The following is a 19,750-nucleotide window of genomic DNA, read 5'->3' as shown; positions in this document are numbered from 1 at the left end:
AGGAACTTGACTTTGAAGAAAACTATCTGCAACAGGGTATGATATTTGGGGGTGGGTGTTGCAGGTAAAAAACACAACTCCACTGTTAATTTTTCAAAAAGTAACCTGCATGGCAGCTGAGCAGAAGTGTGAGTCTGTAATAGATTAGCCTGGGATTAAATGGTATGTGCTTCCCTAACCTTAGTAGTGGAACATCCATGTGTAGCTTGAACATTTGTTGGAATGTGAGCCAGTGGAGATGAGCCTACATTAGGGTATTAACTGATTTCCATGGGTGGACCAACACTTTTCTGGCGCTGTAATTCCAGCATTTCTTATTGTAATATATTGTTATTTTATCAATGCAAATAAGGAATTTTAGGATGCTTCAGCTACACCCACTTTCTTTCATGATTAGCTTGAGTTTTTCACGACTTGCTGTGTTGTTTTCCATAGCTGTAAACTTCACCCAGCAAGTAGTACAGAGAACCCTGCTGTTTATGTGATTAGTTACTCCGAGATGAAAGAGAGGTGAATCATTCATGAGCAGCTGAATCTTGTCAGGAAATGATGATTCCCCTGCAAAACCCACTTCAACTTCTGATTGACTTCTTTACTGCGCAAAAAATAATAATCAAAAATCAAAATCAGATTCAAGTAAGCAGTTCAGATTGTTGAATGTGGTAAAGTAATATGGGATAGTATGAACATGTAAGAGGGAAGGATGCTGCAGATGTAAATTTAGCACCAGTTCAGTCTGCGTTAAATATAACACATTTTCAGGACTATTAAGCGGTATGTGTTGGGCTGCTACTATTTCTTTATCATTTGTTGTTAATGGGTTTACACTGTGTTTTTGTAACCCACCAAGGCAGTGTACAACAAATCAAAAACAAAACAGCATAAACACATTAAAATCAACAGTAAAGCATAATAAAAAAAAACATTAAACAAGCAACACCATTAGGAAATTTTAACGGCCAAATGAAAATATGTGACTTGGCACATTTTCTAAAAGCAGAGATAGATGCAGTGGTTCTCAAACCTTTTTCTCTGGGCCGCACTTTCAGAATAAAAATTTGCTCGTGCCACACTGTTTTTTTTAATTGATGACAAATACATTGGTGGGAAAAAGAAGCAACTTCCGGCAGTGCTTGATTTATAACACAGAACACAATTCCTTTATAATATCATGAGACATCCAGAAAGTATAAAATAATGCAGCTACATAAAAGCATGAATTCCTCCCAAAATTTAATTACAAACAAGCCTCTCGCATTAATTACCTTAAATATGTATACAAACTCAATGAGAGGTGTGAGCTTGCTTTTGCCGGGTAATCTCATATTATGTCTAATTTGAGACGAACTCTCAACTCCTCATCAACACAGATAATTATTTCTCTTTTCTGATCTTTCATATTAGTTGAAGTTGAAAATCCCATGGAGAACTATAGAAGAATAGCCAATGCTATTCTCCAGCACTCTGTTCGAGTGGTGATTTTGGATCACAACTAGGATTGTCCTCCGTATCACTTGATGCTATTGCTCTCATTTTGTAAAGATGTCTATCCATATTCTGCAAAATATAAATAAACAAATTATACTATACTATTCTATACTACACTGAAATGTTTAAATCAGGGTTTCCCTACCTGTTTTTGGACTACAACTCCCATCCCTAGCAGGACCAGTAGTCAGGGATGATGGGAATTGTAGTCTCAAAACATCTGGAGGGCCGAGGTTGAGGAAGCCTGCGGTAAGGTGAGCACATTGAAAATGCACCACTGGAGCCAATCCATTGCCTTTGTGTTTTCACCATGCCACCTTTCCCACTGCCTCTTCCCTCCTAGTAAGCACCTCCACACCATCCACTACCAGCTTTCACTAATCATTGTTAAGATTAAACACAGTTTAGTGTTCAGATGACACGCTAAACTGTTGTTGATCTTAAATGGAAGTGAAATCTTCCAATCTTCTCATGGCCATTACAGATGGAAGGGAGGCGTGTTGGGTCGATGACGTGACTCTTGCTCTCATTTTGTAAAAATATCAACCATAATAATCTGCAAAATAAACAAACAAATAAAAAACCCATACTATTCTATACTACACTGAAATGTTTAAATCAGGGCTTCCCAACCTTGGGTCTCCAGCTGTTTTTGGACTACAACTCCCATCCCTAGCAGGACCAGTGGCCAGGGATGATGGGAATTGTAGTCCAGAAAGAGCTGGTTTAAATGTTTATTTGATTGTCCTTGAATCTTCCCGCCACAATTGCCATTCTCCCTTGCCACACCAGTGTGGCACGCCACACCCTTTGAGAACCACTGCGCTATTTCACAGTTGGAGTGACAGGAGAGAACAGCCCTCTGCAGGTGGCGGCATTCTCAAAAGAGCCTCTTCTGTAGATCTTAGTAACTGGACAGGTTGCATCATATTTCTAAGGCAACCCGAGCCTTTGACCTATCACCCTCTAGTGCCTCAATTTCTTCTAGAAACCAAGTCACAGATTCCTTGTAGTAACATCATGCATTTTCCGTGATTGTAGTCTTTTAACTAATTTCAAAGTTATTTTAAGCTACGAATTCAGGGCTTAATTACGGCAAGGAGACCTACAGATGTTTCAGAAAAATAAGTAATTGTAGGGTTCAGTGTTCCAAATCACAATGCACAAACAGGTTTTTAGCATATAATTTATTTTTAAGCTTTAACAAAGAGGGAAAAGAAGAAAAATTATAGACTTGAGGTCATGGAGCACACAGCCTTGGAATTACCCATTTCTCCCTGCCAAGAACTTGAGGCTGGCATTGAGCAAGAACCTGTTTGTGCACTACCGCTGTAAAAGCTGCTTAAGCTGACACATTTACTGCACGTTTAATGTCACATGTTCACAAACATGTATCAGTGCAAACAGTAAAAGGAAGGTTGGGGGAAATCTTCAGTCTACACAGGTGCGTGGAGCAGTAGCCTGATAACCACCTCCCTCGTCTTTAAACTGGGAACAGGGGCATACTTAGGGGTTCGTCAAGCTGGCCCCCAGCAAGAGTGCAGGCCCAGGGTAAGTGAGCAAAAGTTGCACCTCTGCTTGGCACCTCTGGGCCAGTTACAAGGCTTTCCTGTGGTGGTGGAGGGCGTGTGTGCACATGTGTGCAAGTAGATGGCCAGGCTCTTCCCCAGTCCAAATGGCTGTAGCCGCAGGATGCAGGCACTGGCCAGGGCATGTGAATCCACTCTCTCCCTCTCCTTCCAGACTTGGTCAGATGCCATGGCTGTGGTAGCCTAGTGTCATGGAGTGGCTAGATGCAGAGGGATGGCGGGAGGCACCAGCTGGGGAATCCCCCAGGAGAAGAAGGCTCAGAGCCAGGGGACTGATGGTGGGATGACGATGAGTGGTCAGAGGCAGACATGGGTGTAGCCAGGAGTTTTGTTAGGTGGGGGCAGCCAAAGCTGTTGAGCCCCCGTCCTGCACTGATGTGACGTGAAGTAGGTGCTGATTTCCTGCAAGATCTCATCAAAGTCTTGCAAGATGTCAAGGAGAGCAAAATTATCTCATAAGATAATAATAATAATAATAATAATTATTATTATTATTATTATTATTTATTTATACTTTGCCCATCTGGCTGAGTTTCCCCAGCCACTCTGAGCGGCTTCCAATCAAATGTTAAAAACAGTACAGTGGTACCTCTGGTTACGTACTTACTTCGTTCCGGAGGTCCGTTCTTAACCTGAAACTGTTCTTAACTTGAAGCACCATTTTAGCTAATGGGGCCTCCTGCTACCGCCGCTGCGCCGCCAGAGCACGATTTCTGTTCTGTTCCTGAAGCAAATTTCTTAACCTGAGGTAATATTTCTGGGTTAGCGGAGTCTGTAACCTGAAGCGTATGTAACCTGAAGCGAATGTAACCCGAGGTACCACTGTACAGCATTAAATATTAAAAACTTCCCTAAACAGGGCTGCCTTCAGATGTCTTTTAAAGATAAGATAGCTACTTATTTCCTTCACAATTAAAGGGAGGGCGTTCCACAGGGCGAGTACCACTACCGAGAAGGCCCTCTGTCTGGTTCCCTGTAACCTCACTTCTCACAATGATGGAACCACCAGAAGGCCCTCGGCGCTGGATCTCAGTGTCCGGGCTGAACAATGGGGGTGGAGATGCTCCTTCAGGTATACAGGACCGAGGCCGTTTAGGGCTTTAAAGGTCAGCACCAACACTTGTGAGTGAGATCTTTCAACCGCTTTCAGGGATCCTGAACTTACAGCTGTCAGTTCTCTGAAGGAAGACGGGCAAGGACCCACAGCCCAGGTGGGGCCCGCTAGCTCCGGGAGGAGGTGCGTCATTCCTCAGGTGGAGTAGGCTCAGGACAGGAGAGGGTCACATGCCTCGTCAAGCCCAGAAGGTATAAAAGGAAAGCTGTCTTGGCCAGGCCTGTGTTCTGGCCCAAGCCTGCCAGGCCAGCGGCTGGGCTGGGGGGTTGCTGAGCTTTTCGCATGGGGCCGCTGCCAGGCTTGGCCCACCTGTCTGCCAGCTGCAGCCACCAGCGGTGGGCAAGATGCCCAGGCAGGAGCTGCCCTTGCCCAAGGGCTGGGAGGAACCTAACGACTACAGTGGCAAAGTCTACATCGACCACGCCACCCAAACCACCAGCTGGGTTGGCCCGCAGGACAGGTGAGGAAGGACGGCCTGGAGGAGAAGCGAGGTGTCTGAACTCCCCTGGTTCAGGAGACTTGGGGTGAAGCGTGTGGCTTCAGATGGCTCCATCTTGCCCCTCTTCCAGGTACGCTCAGTGGCACGCAAAGACGGGGAGCGGGAGCCTGGTTGTGAGAGAGTGAGAAGAAGAGGGATCTGACGGACAATGAGGGACGTGAGAATTGGGGCAGCAAGTGTGAATTTGGGCCAGGGCTCAACTGTTTTCAGTGCCTGGTCTGCACTCTGGGAGATGCAAAACTGTAGCAGAGTCTCTGGGCATGTGCAGAGTGCATTTCCCTTGGCCCTTAAGCAACTATAGATTTTGTGCACACACAGTGGGGAGCGTTGGCCCCTGCCCACTGGAGAATAGCATTTTTTCCCCTGGGGGAGGCGCAGATACAGCTCCTTGCGCCAAGGGGGCGCAAGGAACCCTAGGTACGCCTTTGACTGGAAAGGCCACTTTCAGAGAATCCTTTGCCTGTTACTTCTTTGGTTCGAATCACCTCCTCCTGAGGCAGCTTCTCCTGTTAATGAAGAGCCATCAGGCTACCATTGCATATAACAGATAGTTTGGCCTTAAGCCATTCCAAATTTAAATGTGAGCTAAAATTAACTAGTATGTGGTGTTCCCGCATACTTTCCTGTTCCCAGTAACTATCCCCTCCTGCCTACCTTCCTAACTGTAGAGAATTGCGAAAGCTGTTGTCTAGCCTTCTAAAATGGCAATGAGAGACACAAACCCATTGATCTAATCATGAATATCTGCCCTCCCTGACTGAGCTAATTGGAAGGTTCTGCTGTAGGGACCGTAGTAGCCGTGTTGCACTGAACTGCTTGAAGGTTGAACTAATGAGTTTAGTGCTCATTTAGAATGTGGCACATGCAATCCATCTAGGAGGAACAACGTTTCCAGTGCTAAATGTAGCACTAAGAGCTCAGTGTGAATACAGATAAAGTGGCATGCAACATCTTTTGCAAAGTGAAGGAATGCTTTAAGAACGATTTTTTTGCAAAGAAGATGTACTGCATGATTCATGAGCTCTCTAATGCTGGGTTTTGGGTGGTCATTTATTCCATGGGAGAATATTCAGGACTGTAGACTACTACCCAGATCCTAAATGTTTGTAGTAGTCACATCTCCTTAGAATTCCACTACAGGGTAATTTCATAGTTACTTCATACTTTTGTGTAACAATTAAAAAGTTCTGTCTTTTGAACATCATTGGTGATGCTGCAAGGATTAGGATCTGCCCATAAGACCGCATACAGGTTCATAGTCGAATTTTGAGAGCAGCCAGATGCAAAAGTTATGTAGAAGAGGGAATTTCAGCAGGTGTAACTTGCGTGACAGGGGCACCTGGCCACCCTAGTGACAATGCGCTCAGTTTGTTTGAGGTGCTCGTGCGACAGAGAATTGTTGTTGTTGTTTAGTCGTGTCCGACTCTTTGTGACCCCGTGGACCAGAGCACGCCAGGCACTCCTGTCTTCCACTGCCTCCCGCAGTTTGGTCAAACTCAAAGCTAAAGTGATGCTTCAGGTTAAGAACAGTTTCAGGTTAAGAATGGACCTCCAGAACGAATTAAGTTCTTAACCCGAGGTACCACTGTAGAGGTGATTGCATCAGGTACAGATTTCATTAGCCTTGCACGGCAAGCTAAACCTGCTGAAATTCCTTCTTTAGTACAAAGGTGAAGGAGCTCTGCAGAAGATTGACATACACTTGTAAGTAAGCTAAATTCAGTCTCCAGTGCCCAAACTGCAATCAGGGTTGAAGATTAATGATTTAAAAGGCAGGAGGTCGAATTGAGTTCAGTGCAGGTCTGTAGGTCTCTGCTTGCTTGTTCTCCCCGTCCCTTTCTAGGGTCTGATGAACAGCTGTGCTGCTTCTGTTTTGCCTCTTCCTCTCTCAGTTGGTTGGTCTGTGCATGTCTCAGAGTCTGTCCTTTTGGGTCCTCTTCCCTTTTTATCTCCTGGAGCCACCGTCAACAATTTGTGACTACGTACACAGAGAAACCTGCATTAAATGCTGACAATTTTTCATGAAAATTGTTATTTAATTCCGAATTAGTGGGCTTAATTTATGATTGGAAAAATGAGAATGAGAGACTTAATTGGCAGATACCTCCATCCTTACACTCGGGTAACAATAGCAGGGATGGGCCTTCCAGATGTTGTTGAACTACATCATCCATCATGGTGGGGTTTTTTAAGTGGCATATAATAGTTGCAAAATAAAATAAAGAACCATTGGCAACGCTGCCTGGGGCTGATGGGTTTTAAAGTCCGACAACATCTGGAGGGTCCCAGGTTTCCCCACCCTGGTGAGTAGAATTGCAGTCTTAGTAAGATCTAACAACTTAAGTAGGCATTTAGATGTATTTGAGAAACAAGGTAAAGGATGTTACCATTTTCTGCCATGACCCTGAAATGACAATTTTAAGTTTCTATCTGCATGGAAGTTACAAACCTAAGGATGTGAAGGAAAATGTAGAATATGTAATTGGCATAAGTTGTGATGATTTTTAGATGTGAAAATGTACAAGAATGCCTTCTGAGCTGCTGTGTGGACATCCTGTTCCTTTGGTTCTACAAGGTTTTATTTTTAAAATTGCCTTATTTGTAAGATTGGGGAACTCAAACCACCTTGCAATTTGAAAATCCTTCCCATGCTTTTGGAATGGGACAGAAGAAAGTACGTGTAAATCTCCACCCACACCCATCCTGGGTTAATGGAGAGTGCAGAAGAAACCTGCTTTTAAAATGGATTTGAGAACGATCATGCTCTTGATTGTAAAAAAAAAAACTTTTATTAAAAAACAAACCCCTACTGCGAATCAATGGTTTTGAGTGCCTTTCAGGGACTTTGGATCTATTCTATAAACAGGGAGCTGTATAGTCTTCAAGGAAATAACTCACAAATGGTTCTATTGAACTGAGTTAGCCTGCTTCGGGTCTTGTGACTTGAAGACGGCAGTTTTACGAGAGCTCATCTTGAAGACGGTAGCAGTGGGTGATCCGAGAATACAATTGCTAGGGGGGAAACTAATGGACCATGTAGTGTTATACTAGAACTAGCAGGTAAATGGGGTCTTTACTGCTTCATTTGTTAGAGCTGAAAGAGTTTCTTAAGGATTAGATTTGTTGGGGGAATTGAGCCGTTTGTTTTCAATGGGAATCCAAAATTGCTCTTTCAAGAGCACTAAGCATCTGTTTTGTCAATATTTGGGGCCGTAAGAGTGAAACTTATGTACCTCACTTGAAAATGCAGGGTTCACAACCACCATTTACTCTTACGCCATGTAGTTTCTATGCTAATGATTTTCAAACTTGCTGTCCTCAGGGAGCCCTTTGCACGAGAACATTTCTGCCTCAGAACTTTTTGTCTCTGTAGGTGATTCTGGGGAATGTCACAGAATGCACACAAGGCTACATTCAAGAGCTATTTAACTCCATTTTAGTTAACGGTGTCTGTGGCAGGAGGGTTATTTGTCCAGTTCCTAGCATACTTCGCAGTGAAGGTTGTCAGTCAGCCGTTATCTTACTAAGTCAGAACAATAAAACCACGTCTTGTCAGGTAACCAATACAGTGGTACCTCAGGTTAAGTACTTAATTCGTTCCGGAGGTCCATTCTTAACCTGAAACTGTTCTTAACCTGAAGCACCACTTTAGCTAATGGGGCCTCCTGTCGCCGCCGTGCCGCCGGAGCACGATTTCTGTTCTCATCCTGAAGCAAAGTTCTTAACCTGAAGCACTATTTCTGGGTTAGCGGAGTCTGTAACCTGAAGCATATGTAACCTGAAGCCTATGTAACTTGAGGTACCACTGTACTTGGGATGTGAAAAACCAGGAAACTTCCAAGTTCTGTCCTGGCTCCACTCCCAGATTGCCAAGTTCTTTACAAACCCTTCGTGTCCTGGTGGCGGCTCCTGTACCCTTCAAAGAGACCGTATTTTTAAAAAAATAAGAAGTTGGCAAATTAATTTGTAATTTTCAAGCCTGTGTGGTGAAGTGCCTAGAATGCCAGGCATCAGAGACCACAGTTCAAATGCCCAATGGGCATGAAATTCACTGAGTGACCTTGGGCCAGTCATCAACAGTCAGCCTAACCCTAGAATACTAGAATTGTAGAGTTGGAAGGGACCTGGGGGTCATCTAGTCCAACCCCCTGCAGTGCAGCAATCTTGGCTAAAGCGTCCATGACAGATGGCCATCTGCTGCTTAAAACCCTCTGGAGAGGCCACCATCTCTTGAGACTGTTGAACAGTTCTTACTGTCTACCTCACAAGGTTGTTGCTAAGATAATATTGAGAGTGGGAGAACCATATATGCTGCCTTGAGTTCTTTAGGAGGAAAGTTGGGATGTTGTTGTTGTTTAGTCGTTTAGTCGTGTCTGACTCTTCGTGACCCCATGGACCAGAGCACACCAGGCACTCCTGTCTTCCACTGCCTCCCGCAGTTTGGTCAAACTCATGTTAGTAGCTTCAAGAACACTGTCCAACCATCTCGTCCTCTGTCTTCCCCTTCTCCTTGTGCCCTCCATCTTTCCCAACATCAGGGTCTTTTCCAGGGAGTCTTCTCTTCTCATGAGGTGGCCAAAGTACTGGAGCCTCAGCTTCAGGATCTGTCCTTCCAGTGAGCACTCAGGGCTGATTTCCTTAAGAATGGATAGATTTGATCTTCTTGCAGTCCATGGGACTCTCAAGAGTCTCCTCCAGCACCATAATTCAAAAGCATCAATTCTTCGGCGATCAGCCTTCTTTATGGTCCAGTTCTCACAAAGATGGGATACAAATGTAATAAATAAGTAACTTCAACGATTTCGGAAGTTAAAAAAAGAACCTGGATCTGAAATGCCTTTCCTTGTTTTAATTTACCAGTTGGCTTCAGCTAGGGGTGATTAAAGGTTTATGCTTTCTCATTCTTACTCTCACTAAATACTAATTATTCCTCAGACTCTTTGTAGTCATTGCATCCTCTTAAATTAAAATAGTTTAGACAGATGTAGTGGACGAGAAAGGTAATTAGAAGAGGATGCGGGGAGAGGGGAGATGGCGTCCAAGGTTCTGGAAGCAAATATAAGAAATCTTGTACTTTGCCTTTTTTCTTCTCCTAAGGCAGGACTGCTGCTGAAGAGAAGGTACGTGCCAGAACTCGTTATTTCTATGCTTCCTAATTGCAGAGAGAGAGAGAGAAATAGCCAAAACAAGATGACAGTATACCAACTAATTGATTATTAAAGTATTATCTTTTTAATATAAAAGCCTTCCCTAACAAAAGCTTGACACTGTGGAACTCAGGCCTGAGGAAAGATCATTAAAAGGATAAAAGAGAATCTGCTTTTCTGCTTCAGAATATATTGACAAGATTGTCTAGCGGGCATGCTATTCATTTGATAGGATTATCCGTAATAGGATTATGAACCATGAGATCTAGCTGTGAATTTATCCTGGAAAAAGAAGAACAAGAAGTGTTTCCTTTCCTGAAAAAGATGATCTGCTGAAATTATGCTTTTCAGCCAAGTACGCCAAGGGAATGGTCACACAAACCTTTCACTTGTTTATTTTTCTTCACACTCCTACATATGTTTGCATTCATGAACACCAGCTTCAAAAGAAGTGGGAAACTCTAACTGTTGCTTGAAATATTGATCATGCACAATGAAATTAGGTGCAGAGATGGGTATTTCCTGTCTTTGTAAGGCAACAAGTCCATTGCAATGCAACACCCACTTTTGTCTCATAAGGATTTCCTGCAAGATGAAGAAGGGTTGTTGGTTGTCATCCGTCTGCCTCGGGAGAGAATGGAAGAATGCACTTTTTGGGAAGAAAGATATGTACATGCCTTGTATCTCCCCCGCTTGGACCAGTTGCCTAGCTGATACTTTGGGGTGGCGCACAGAAAGCTGTAATCTGAACTCACTGTCCCTGTTGGAAGAGCTTTGAGAAGGTTCTGTGAAGGTACCTATGGACCTTTCTGCTCTCCTTGCATGAACTTAGATCATCTCCTTCCAGGAGCAGAGGACATCTCTTCACACTGCTCCACTAGTTCCAGCCATCTGCTGGAGAGAGATTGTGGGTAAAGGGAGCATAGCTGGCTGCATCCTGTTTTGTTCATTGCACATACCATCATACCACGATACTCCTTTAGATTTTGTAGTATAACTTTCCTGATTGGATCACTTCCAGCTAGCATTACCCAATAATTTTTCCGCTGTAAGCTCTGTGCAGAATTGTGATTGATTTTTCCACACTTCATGGGCAGCGGGTAATAGTGATTTGTTTACGTTTACATCCCATGATGTTCCGTCTACATTGGTGGGCATATCATAGCTGTGTAGGTGGGAAAGGGATACCCTAATAAAATAAGGTTTTATTATAAGCTATTGTAAGTTTAAGTTAAGTCTGCTGCAACTGGATTTCTTATGGACAGTGCCAGTCCTGAATGTGTTGGATTTGTGACCATTATGCTCATTTGCCTTCAGTAAAGCTCTGCTCGAGGTAATTGCCTCTGGTCTATTTTTTGGGAATCCTGCAGCGTGTTTTAAGATTTTACTCTGCTAACTATACACTGGAGTTCTCCTCTGGTTCCATATTGAGTAGACTTCCATGAGATGTCCCGCCATTACACCCCATTCAAGCCACCTCTCACAAAAACTGTTGTATGATTCAGCATGGGAAGCTTGGAAAGTTTGTTCCTCGCTAGACCAGTGGTGTCCAAACTTTTTTCAAAGAGGGCCAGATTTGATGAAGTGAAGGGCCATGAGGGCCGACCAAAGTTGATGACCTTTTTTTAGGATTGAGGTTTTTGACATTTTTTATGATTTTACCCCAAAGTTGTTGAGCTTTGTTTAGGATTGAGGTTGTTGAGATTTTTTTAGGATTGAAGTTATTGAGGTTTCTAAAGGATTTTACCCCAGGAAATAAACTGCCACAGGGGCCGAATTAGGCCCCCGAAACGGACTTTGGATATTCCTGCGCTAGACCATGCTTGACTATCTTGTGCAAAACTTTTTGGAAAGTCCCCTTTAACCTGCTCAACATTGCCCTGTGTGACTTGGCACAGTTGCTTAAGAGAACAGCCAGCTTTGCTGCAGAGCATAGGCTGCAATCTTAAAACACATTTACCAGGGAGTAAGCCTGGTTGAAAATTGAGTGACCATGCATAGGTTTGCCTTTGTAGTGCTTTTTTTCTTTTTAATGACTAGCTGTATAGGATCTTGGGCTATGTCAGTGATAAATTCTGTAAGCAGGGACTCGCTATCATGCACATAATTACACTCTCTTGCAATTTCCCAGCAGTTTCCCCAGCTAAGCCATCACTCCTGCTGTGCAGTTTTTTTTTAAAGCTCTTTGTATTGGATTAAGGCCTTTAGTAGCCTTTTAGAAAATTGCTTTGATTCTGCCTGGCATCGTGGAAGGTCAATAGTCTCTTGATAAGACTATATCCCCCTTGGGGAATGGGGATAGCGGGTTTTTTGTGTGTTAAATGTTCTCTTCAGGGAGAGGTCATCATCCTGCTGTTAGGTCCCTGGTAGAAGTGCCTTCTAAAAACCAAGGATGTCTTTATTTATTAATTAGGGATTAACTGCCAAATAGAAGCTTGTTGTGTTATATGGAGATAAACCGAATTATTTTAAAGCCATTACAAGAGTGCCTAATGAGGTAAATAAGGCTAACTGCCCAGAATTATAATGAAGTGGCCCGAGAGCCAGGATAATAAAGAACACGTGTCTGTGATATAGTTGAAAAGGGGAATGCTTTTAATCTTGCCAAGAATACAATTTTTAGAACGTGGGGTTGGGTTTTTTTTTAAGGTTTCACTTGCTGCTAATCGATGCACCTCTATAGTTCTGACATTCTCCATGCATTCATTTTGGGAAAATTTTGATGAGACAGAGATTCTTGGTGTTCTTGCTGTAGTATTTAGAAGGCCAAATGCTGAACAGAAATACTTAAAGCAATGGTGTCTCCCCTGCTTCCCTCACCTGATTCAGTCAGTGTTTTAATCCAAATTACGAGCAAATACACCATTGCAATTTGCTGACGAGACAGGGCTCAGCGCAGAAGCAACCTAGGCACACGAGTCAAGGATTGGGAACCCCTAGAGCTCTAGATGATGTCAAATTCCAACTCCCATCAACCCCAACCAGCGTGGACCAGTGGTCATGGATAGTGGGAATTCTTGGAGGCCACAGATTCCTTGTGTGTGAAATGTGAGTGGGGCAGGGTAGGAGGAAGAAGAACCCTTGTCTTCTCTCTCGTTTTCATTCACTGGCCTGAAAGCAAAACAGAAACTCCAGCTGGACTTCTTATTTTTTGGAGGGGTCTGTATGGAATTCCTACTTGAACGACATCCCTTTCATATACGTTTTGCTCCTTTTTGCTAGCGTCCCAACAAAATCCATGAGTTAATGTTTACACAGAAGATTGGCTTACATACAGGTAATCTTGTCCAAAGGTTAATTGGACCGCAGGTTTCGCCATGATTTTCCATGCAGCTTTTTTTGTACTTATTAACTGGTCTTGTATTTGAAGGCTTTTGAACACTTGACGAGTAAGTAACTTAAGTGTTGATTTTACGATGCACTGAAGATTTGAATGCAAGAACTGAATTGATTTTATTTCCTTTCTCTCTCCCTCCACCCCCAGCAGTCCAGTGTATGGCCTTCATTTCCCTGTGCTACAATTACACACTACTAAATCTACCATGAAGTTTAGCCAGGAAGACTTTGAAAAGGCCAGAGAGCAGCTGAAGCTTTTGAAGACGGATCCTGGCAACCAAGTCAAACTGAATATTTATGCATTGTTTAAACAGGTAGCTTTGTCCGTTTTCAGTCTGTAAAATGAATATAGATGCACTGGAGAAATGATTGTTGGAACAGTTTGGATAAGCCAGTCTGCAGTTTCAACCGAGGGGTTGCTTAAAAATGCACAGTCCATTGCACAAAGTGTGCTTTTCTTTTAAAAACTACTAGTTTATCAAGCTGAAGCAAGCTTTTCCTAGTTGCTCTTGAGTTTTTCTTAAACCTCGTTTCCACCTCTGGACTCTACAAGCATATGTAACAAGACAACTCATTCATTTGGTGCTGCTTCCTCGCACAGGAAAAGTCCCACAGATGTTGGAAATGATAGTATATTAATGTGTTAGTTGTATATATTTAGTTATGGGGGAGAAGTCTCTGGAATTCTTACCATGAACCCCTGTTGACATCTTTGGATCTGGTCCTTCTCTGCTTACCTCATGTTATGAGGCAGAGTAATTCAACAGCCAGGGAGAGAGCCCTTTCTTGTACTTTCCCTATGAACTCCCTGTGGAAGTCACAACTATATCCATTTTGGCCTTCCAAAGGACTGCGAGACCTGCATATATTTCAGGTGACTTTTAAGAGGCTTTGATGAGGCTGTGCTCCAAACTGCATGGAAGAGCAGAGAAATCTTATTGCAGTAGTGGGTGTATCAAGTGGAATTAAGACTCCAGAATTTGTTGCATGTCTTTTGTTGATGTCATCAGAATGTTTAGTATAGGGTGTATTTGATTTAAATCAAATTGATTTAAATCACAATTTAAATCACTAGTCAGTAAGACTTGATTTAAATCATATATTTTTTTACAGAAAGACTTCTTGCTAATATAATCTTAATATTTAAAACCAGATGAAGGTTTCATTATTATTTTGGAATAATAAATTTTCTGAGTAGTTTTTGCAGTTATATCAGTAATTACTGATTTGGTTATACTATTAGAAATACATAGACAGATAATTATGAAATTATTGTGAAGTTTAATCAGTTAGCTGGTTATATTTGGACAGCTTTTCTGCTGTACTTTATTGGAAGAAAAAATAATCATTAGTAACAATTTAAACAATTTGTTTAACTAAAATAATAACATTATAGCACATGTATGCATGTTTGTTACCTAATGTGGTTAAACACTTTTTTTAAAAAAAACCTTAGACTGAGTTTTAGCACACATGAGAAACTTAAAACAAATCCTTATTTCCTGATGAATAGCCTTTGGACTATAATGTAACTTAAATAGAAAACTATCTTTAGAAACATTTTCCCTCCAAAAGCATTTTATTTTAAAAATCCAATGTAAGGCAAAAAAATCCATTTAAATAAAAAATCTGATTTTTAAAATAAAAATAATAATTGATTTTTATCCACCCTGGACATCTTAAAATGAAGACTGCTTTTCATAATAATTTTGAAACATACTTGCTATTCAAGTATTGATTAGCAGAGTGTATAATGACCACATTTGCGTGTAGCACTAAACTATAGTGTGGTACTGTGTGGGCCTGTCCAAGCCCAAATAAAGCATCAAGTTCACATGCCCTCTCCCTTCTGCTTCTCCTGCGTGGCTAAGAAAAGGACATTGGGAGAGCTCAGTTTCACTTTAAAATATTCCCTTGCTTAATCTTAGATTCAAACCAGGGAGCAACAAACTCTGGAAAGTTTCATAACAAGCCAGCTTCAAACCATCGGTTATGAAGCTAGCCTGTAAAACATATCAAAAATTGTTTTGAACCAGGATCCCCTGGTTGGTATGCAACAGTAAGTTGAGATTTATTAAAAATGAAATGAAACTGCTAGAATCATTGGCCTGGCTGCATGGGAGTAAGGGAGCACATCAGTCCAACATTTTGCTTATGCTCAGTCTGGCTAGATTTAGCATTATGAGTGAGCCAACCCATTGAATCCATGTGGGTGATTCTATTCTTTTACTTGGCTAATCAGCGTAAACTTACTTGAATGCTTAGATTTTCTTTCTTTCCTATTCACATAGGCTACTGAGGGCCCCTGCAAAGCTCCCAAACCAGGAATGCTAGACTTTGTCAAAAAGGCCAAATGGGATGCATGGCAATCACTTGGCAATTTGCCACAGGTGAGTAGTATGCTACGAAGGGCAAATTTATTTTATTCGGCCTTTGTTTCATTTGTAAACCATCTTTCAAAAACAAAAGTTCTTCCCAGGGCAGTTCACATAATATATATCAAATAGGGTCGTGCACTGTCCACCCACCTCCCCCACTCCAGGGAACATCCCGGGCAGAATCCGTTTTGGGTGGGGCTAATGTTTCATTAGGGATTTTCGTGGGAGAAGAATGAGATCCTGTGTCTCCTTCCTACCTCCCTCTCATCTGAAAGCAGGAGGGTTCAATCCTGTGGGGTGCTGCTTCTTGCCTGCACCTTCCCTGTGGAGAGCATGCTGGTGAAGCGTCTCCAGGCTTCCAAGGTAGCCGCCTAAAGGCGACTGAACGCACCTTGAACGGCACCTTGTTTTAGAGGGGAAGAACAAGAAAAAAATTTCTCCCCCTCTCTGCGCAGCGCCTCCTGCCGCTTCGCTGAAGGGGCGCTGGGCAGAGAGGGGGAGATTTTTTTCCTCTTGTTCTCCCCCTCTAAAACAAGGTGCGTCCTATGGTCGGGTGCGTCCTATAGAGCGAAAAATCCGGTAATTATTATTTGCTGATGTTTTGAGAGTTAATTTTATTGTGTGCTATTATGTTCTAATAGATTTTTGAATGTTTAACTTGATATAAGTTGTTATATTTTAAAGTTATGTTTTATTATGACTTTCTGTATTATTATAAGGTGCGTGTTCCTCATTGTATATTTTGTTGCTTGTAGACTGCCTTGTGTTTAGCAATAAAGAAAGGCGGTACAAAAATTAAAAGTGAAATGAAACTAAGTATCTCATTAAAAAAAATACTTTGAAGCTAGAATCCTTTACCTTGGTGCTATTTGCACTGTATTCACGATTTTGTATCTGGACCCTAGCTATATGTAATCCGTCACCTGTTTTATTATACTTGGAGTGGGCTTCTCGTTCCAGGACAGCGCAAGACAGAAATACATTGAACTTGTATCCAGTTTGGTGTCTGCAGAATCTTCTCAGGTTGAAGCGACTCCTCCTGGCAGCAAGGCTGCCTATGAAACACTAGAGGTTTCTACTAAAGACAACATCACAAAGATTGTGTTAAACCGCCCCAAGGTGAAAAATGCTATCAGTAAAAAGGTAAGCTGGTTCATCGTACAGGTCACAAATCATTGGCTAACAAAGAAAGTGAGATGGAAATTTAAAAAAAGAGAAAGATGCAGCAGAACTTTTAAGAACTGAAAAGTAGAGGACAGATTACCTTCCCTTGTACTACCTGCTGCACTATCAATTTTATGTTTTCTTCCCTCCACGTTTTGCTCTCACTTTTTTCTTTCTGGGTGCTCTCTGTAATCTTTCTCATATATATATATATATATATATATATATATAAATTACTTTATAATTATATATAAAAAATCATTATTACTTTATACTTAGAACATGTTAAGGCAGTATATAAGAATTTAAAGCCTCAGAATATAATGAAACAACGTACAAATTGACTTTTGCAGTTTGTATACGTTAATAATGTGCAATCCTCTTGAGAAGGCTTCTCTAAAATAAAGGGTCTTCAGTAAGCCTCAAAATTAATGTCCATGGGAAGGGCAGTAGCTGGAATATGGGAGGTAGGGATGGGGGAGAAATTTATTTTTGGCACATTAGAGGCAAACCTCCCTAATTTCTAAAATGATACAAGAACGGAAACACAGCCATCCTCTGAATTTTGCAATGTAGTTGCAATACTAGGGTAAAATAAATGGAACGCGGGTGGTGCTGTGGGTTAAACCACAGAGCCTAGGACTTGCCGATCAGAAGGTCGGCGGTTCGAATCCCCGCGACGGGGTGAGCTCCTATTGCTCGGTCCCTGCTCCTGCCAACCTAGCAGTTCGAAAGCACGTCAAAGTGCAAGTAGATAAATAGGTACTGCTCCGGCGGGAAGGTAAACGGAGTTTCCGTGCGCTGCTCTGGTTTGCCAGAAGCGGCTTAGTCATGCTGGCCACATGACCCGGAAACTGTACACCGGCTCCCTTGGCCAATAAAGCGAGATGAGCGCCGCAACCCCAGAGTCGGTCATGACTGGACCTAATGGTCAGGAGTCCCTTTACCTTAACCTTTAGGGTAAAATAAACTGTGTGTTTGCTCACCTCTATGCAAATCACTGGCTGATGGTGGTAGGGAAATGCATTTAAAACATTTGGATGGCTTCTCTGCTCATCCACAAGCTCACATCTCTTGGTCCTTCCTTTCATATAAGCAAAATGTTAAGCATGTATATATTTGCAGGATTAAAACAAAAAAGAGCACAATCCAGTGGGCTGCCTGCTTAGGGGCTTCCCATTCTTATTACTTATAAATACTCTGCATGCCCAGGGCAATTCTTTTTGCAAGATGAGAGAAAAAAGGGAGTTCTTGTATTGTCCAGGCTCTGGATTAAGCCGAGACTATGCTGATGTAGTAGAATCTTAGGCAACCTTCCCAAACCCGGTGCTCCACCCAAATGTTTTTAACTGCAATTTCCATCCCTGACCGTTGGGCATGCTTGCTGGAGCTGATGGGAGCTGGAGCCTAAATCATCTTGAGAAAGGCTGGTCTTAGATCCAGCTAGCTACCCCCAAATTTCTCAAACTTCCCGTAACATCAAATGGTACTTGTTCTTCCTTTCTCATTCTGTGCAGATGTACGATGAACTTGTTGAAGCACTTGAGGAAGCAGCAAAGGATGACTCTGTAATTACGGTTTTCACAGGTACTACCCTTCGCTGTATTCTCCATCAAGTTTGTTTTTCTTTCAAAATCCCAGTATGCAAATAATAATAATAATAATAATAATAATAATTATAATTATAATAATAAAACAATTTATTTATACCCCGCCCATCTGACTGGGTTTCCCCAGCCACTCTGGGCAGCTCCCAACAGAATATTAAAAACACGATAAAACATCAAACATAAAAAAACTTCCCTAAACAGGGCTGCCTTCAGATTCCTTCTAAAAGTCAGATAGCTGTTTATTTCCTTGACATCTGATGGAAGGGCGTTCCACAGGGCGGGCGCCACTACCGAGAAGGCCCTCTGCCTGGTCCTTTTCCTTGTGCGCTGTGCCGACAGAGAACACCATGAAACTGGTGCAAATCTGAAGGTGACAAAGTGTCCCAGAAGGAATGAGACAAAGCAGTGAATCCCCAGTAGCAGGAAGGACAAGCAAGCGGTTCAGGTCCCCTTGCCCAACTCATCCAAATGTATGTGGCAAAACACACACACACACCAGTTTCTATCCTCCCAAATCGTGTCTTTGTTGGCTATTTGCAGTTTAGTTGCATTGCAGAAAGCTTGCTGGGGAGACCACACAATACAAGGAACTCAAAAATAACTTTAACAAGGTTTTAATAACAAAAACAAAAACTCCTTTTACACTAAATATATCAACAAGCATAACCCATCCCCCAGGGTAATGAGAGAGCTAGGTGCTGCTCTTTATATACTACATCCAATTGCTGACACAGCTTAATTAACACAACCTAGCAGCACCTGCTATGTTTCACAGCTGTAAGACTGGGTCTCGTTACTTGCCCTGGCCCTTAAAGACATACATAACTTGTGAAACAATAATGAACCTTCACATTTTAAAGTGACCATTCAACAATATTCTCGTGACCTTTTCGATGTATTAATGTCTGAGATGGGGGATATGGTTTTCATATGGCTTGATTGAAGTGTGTGTGCTCCCAGAGAGGAAATCCTGGTGAATTTTCTCCTCGGTGGCTGTTGGGCTAAGCCGTGGTTTCGCTTCATGTGTCCTTGGAACCCAGGCTCAAGATTAGCTCCTCCAGACAAACCCTGAACTGCAGCCTGGATAGCTCAGTTGGTTAGAGCGTGGTGCTGATAACAGCAAGGTTGCAGGTTCAATCCCCGTTTGGGACAGCTGCATAGCCCTGTACTGCAGGGGTTTGGACTAGATGATCCTCAGGGTCCCTTCCAACCCTTCGAGTCTATGATTCTTTGAAACGATAGGGCTAAACTTGGTTGCAGGTTGTTAGTCTGGAGAGAGTTTGGGGCTCAGCGAGACTCTGCAGCAAAACCACCAAGGAGAAGCAAAGCAGCCGGGTTCTCCTCTCTAGTAGCCCACACACTTGCACTATCATCATTTGATTTTTCTTTCTTCTGTACCTGTATAAAACCACATTTGCTCTACAG

General features: G+C 42.4%; 2 protein-coding genes across 8 annotated transcripts in view; one reads left to right on the top strand and one right to left on the bottom strand.

Moving 5' to 3' along the window:
- The window catches only part of LOC310767099 (enoyl-CoA delta isomerase 2-like), a 35,386-nt gene that overhangs the window by 4,365 nt on the left and 11,271 nt on the right, over positions 1–19,750 (top strand). For 3 of the 7 annotated variants that reach the window (XM_083623977.1, XM_083623975.1, XM_083623973.1), the window contains exons 2-5: positions 13,325–13,487; positions 15,465–15,563; positions 16,512–16,694; positions 18,233–18,302. In XM_083623977.1, coding sequence (XP_083480103.1) covers positions 13,380–13,487; positions 15,465–15,563; positions 16,512–16,694; positions 18,233–18,302 — 460 coding nt within the window. In that variant the 5' untranslated portion in view covers positions 13,325–13,379. Of the gene's footprint in view, positions 1–13,208; positions 13,227–13,321; positions 13,488–15,464; positions 15,564–16,511; positions 16,695–18,232; positions 18,303–19,750 lie in introns of those variants that run through there. The other 4 variants (XM_083623976.1, XM_083623974.1, XM_083623972.1 and 1 more) reach the window with 2 other exon arrangements.
- LOC310767144 (testis expressed protein 56-like) overlaps positions 9,680–19,750 on the bottom strand; it is a gene marked incomplete at its 3' end in the record, with an annotated part of 30,816 nt that continues 20,745 nt past the window's right edge. The window contains exon 4 of the mRNA XM_083624084.1: positions 9,680–9,842. Coding sequence (XP_083480210.1) covers positions 9,695–9,842 — 148 coding nt within the window. The remainder of the gene's footprint in view (positions 9,843–19,750) is intronic.

This window comes from Podarcis filfolensis, assembly GCF_964270895.1.
Source record: "Podarcis filfolensis genome assembly, chromosome: 7".
Lineage (NCBI taxonomy): Eukaryota > Metazoa > Chordata > Lepidosauria > Squamata > Lacertidae > Podarcis > Podarcis filfolensis.
Note: the sequence above shows the minus strand (reverse complement) of the source record. Positions and strands in the feature narration are given on the sequence as shown.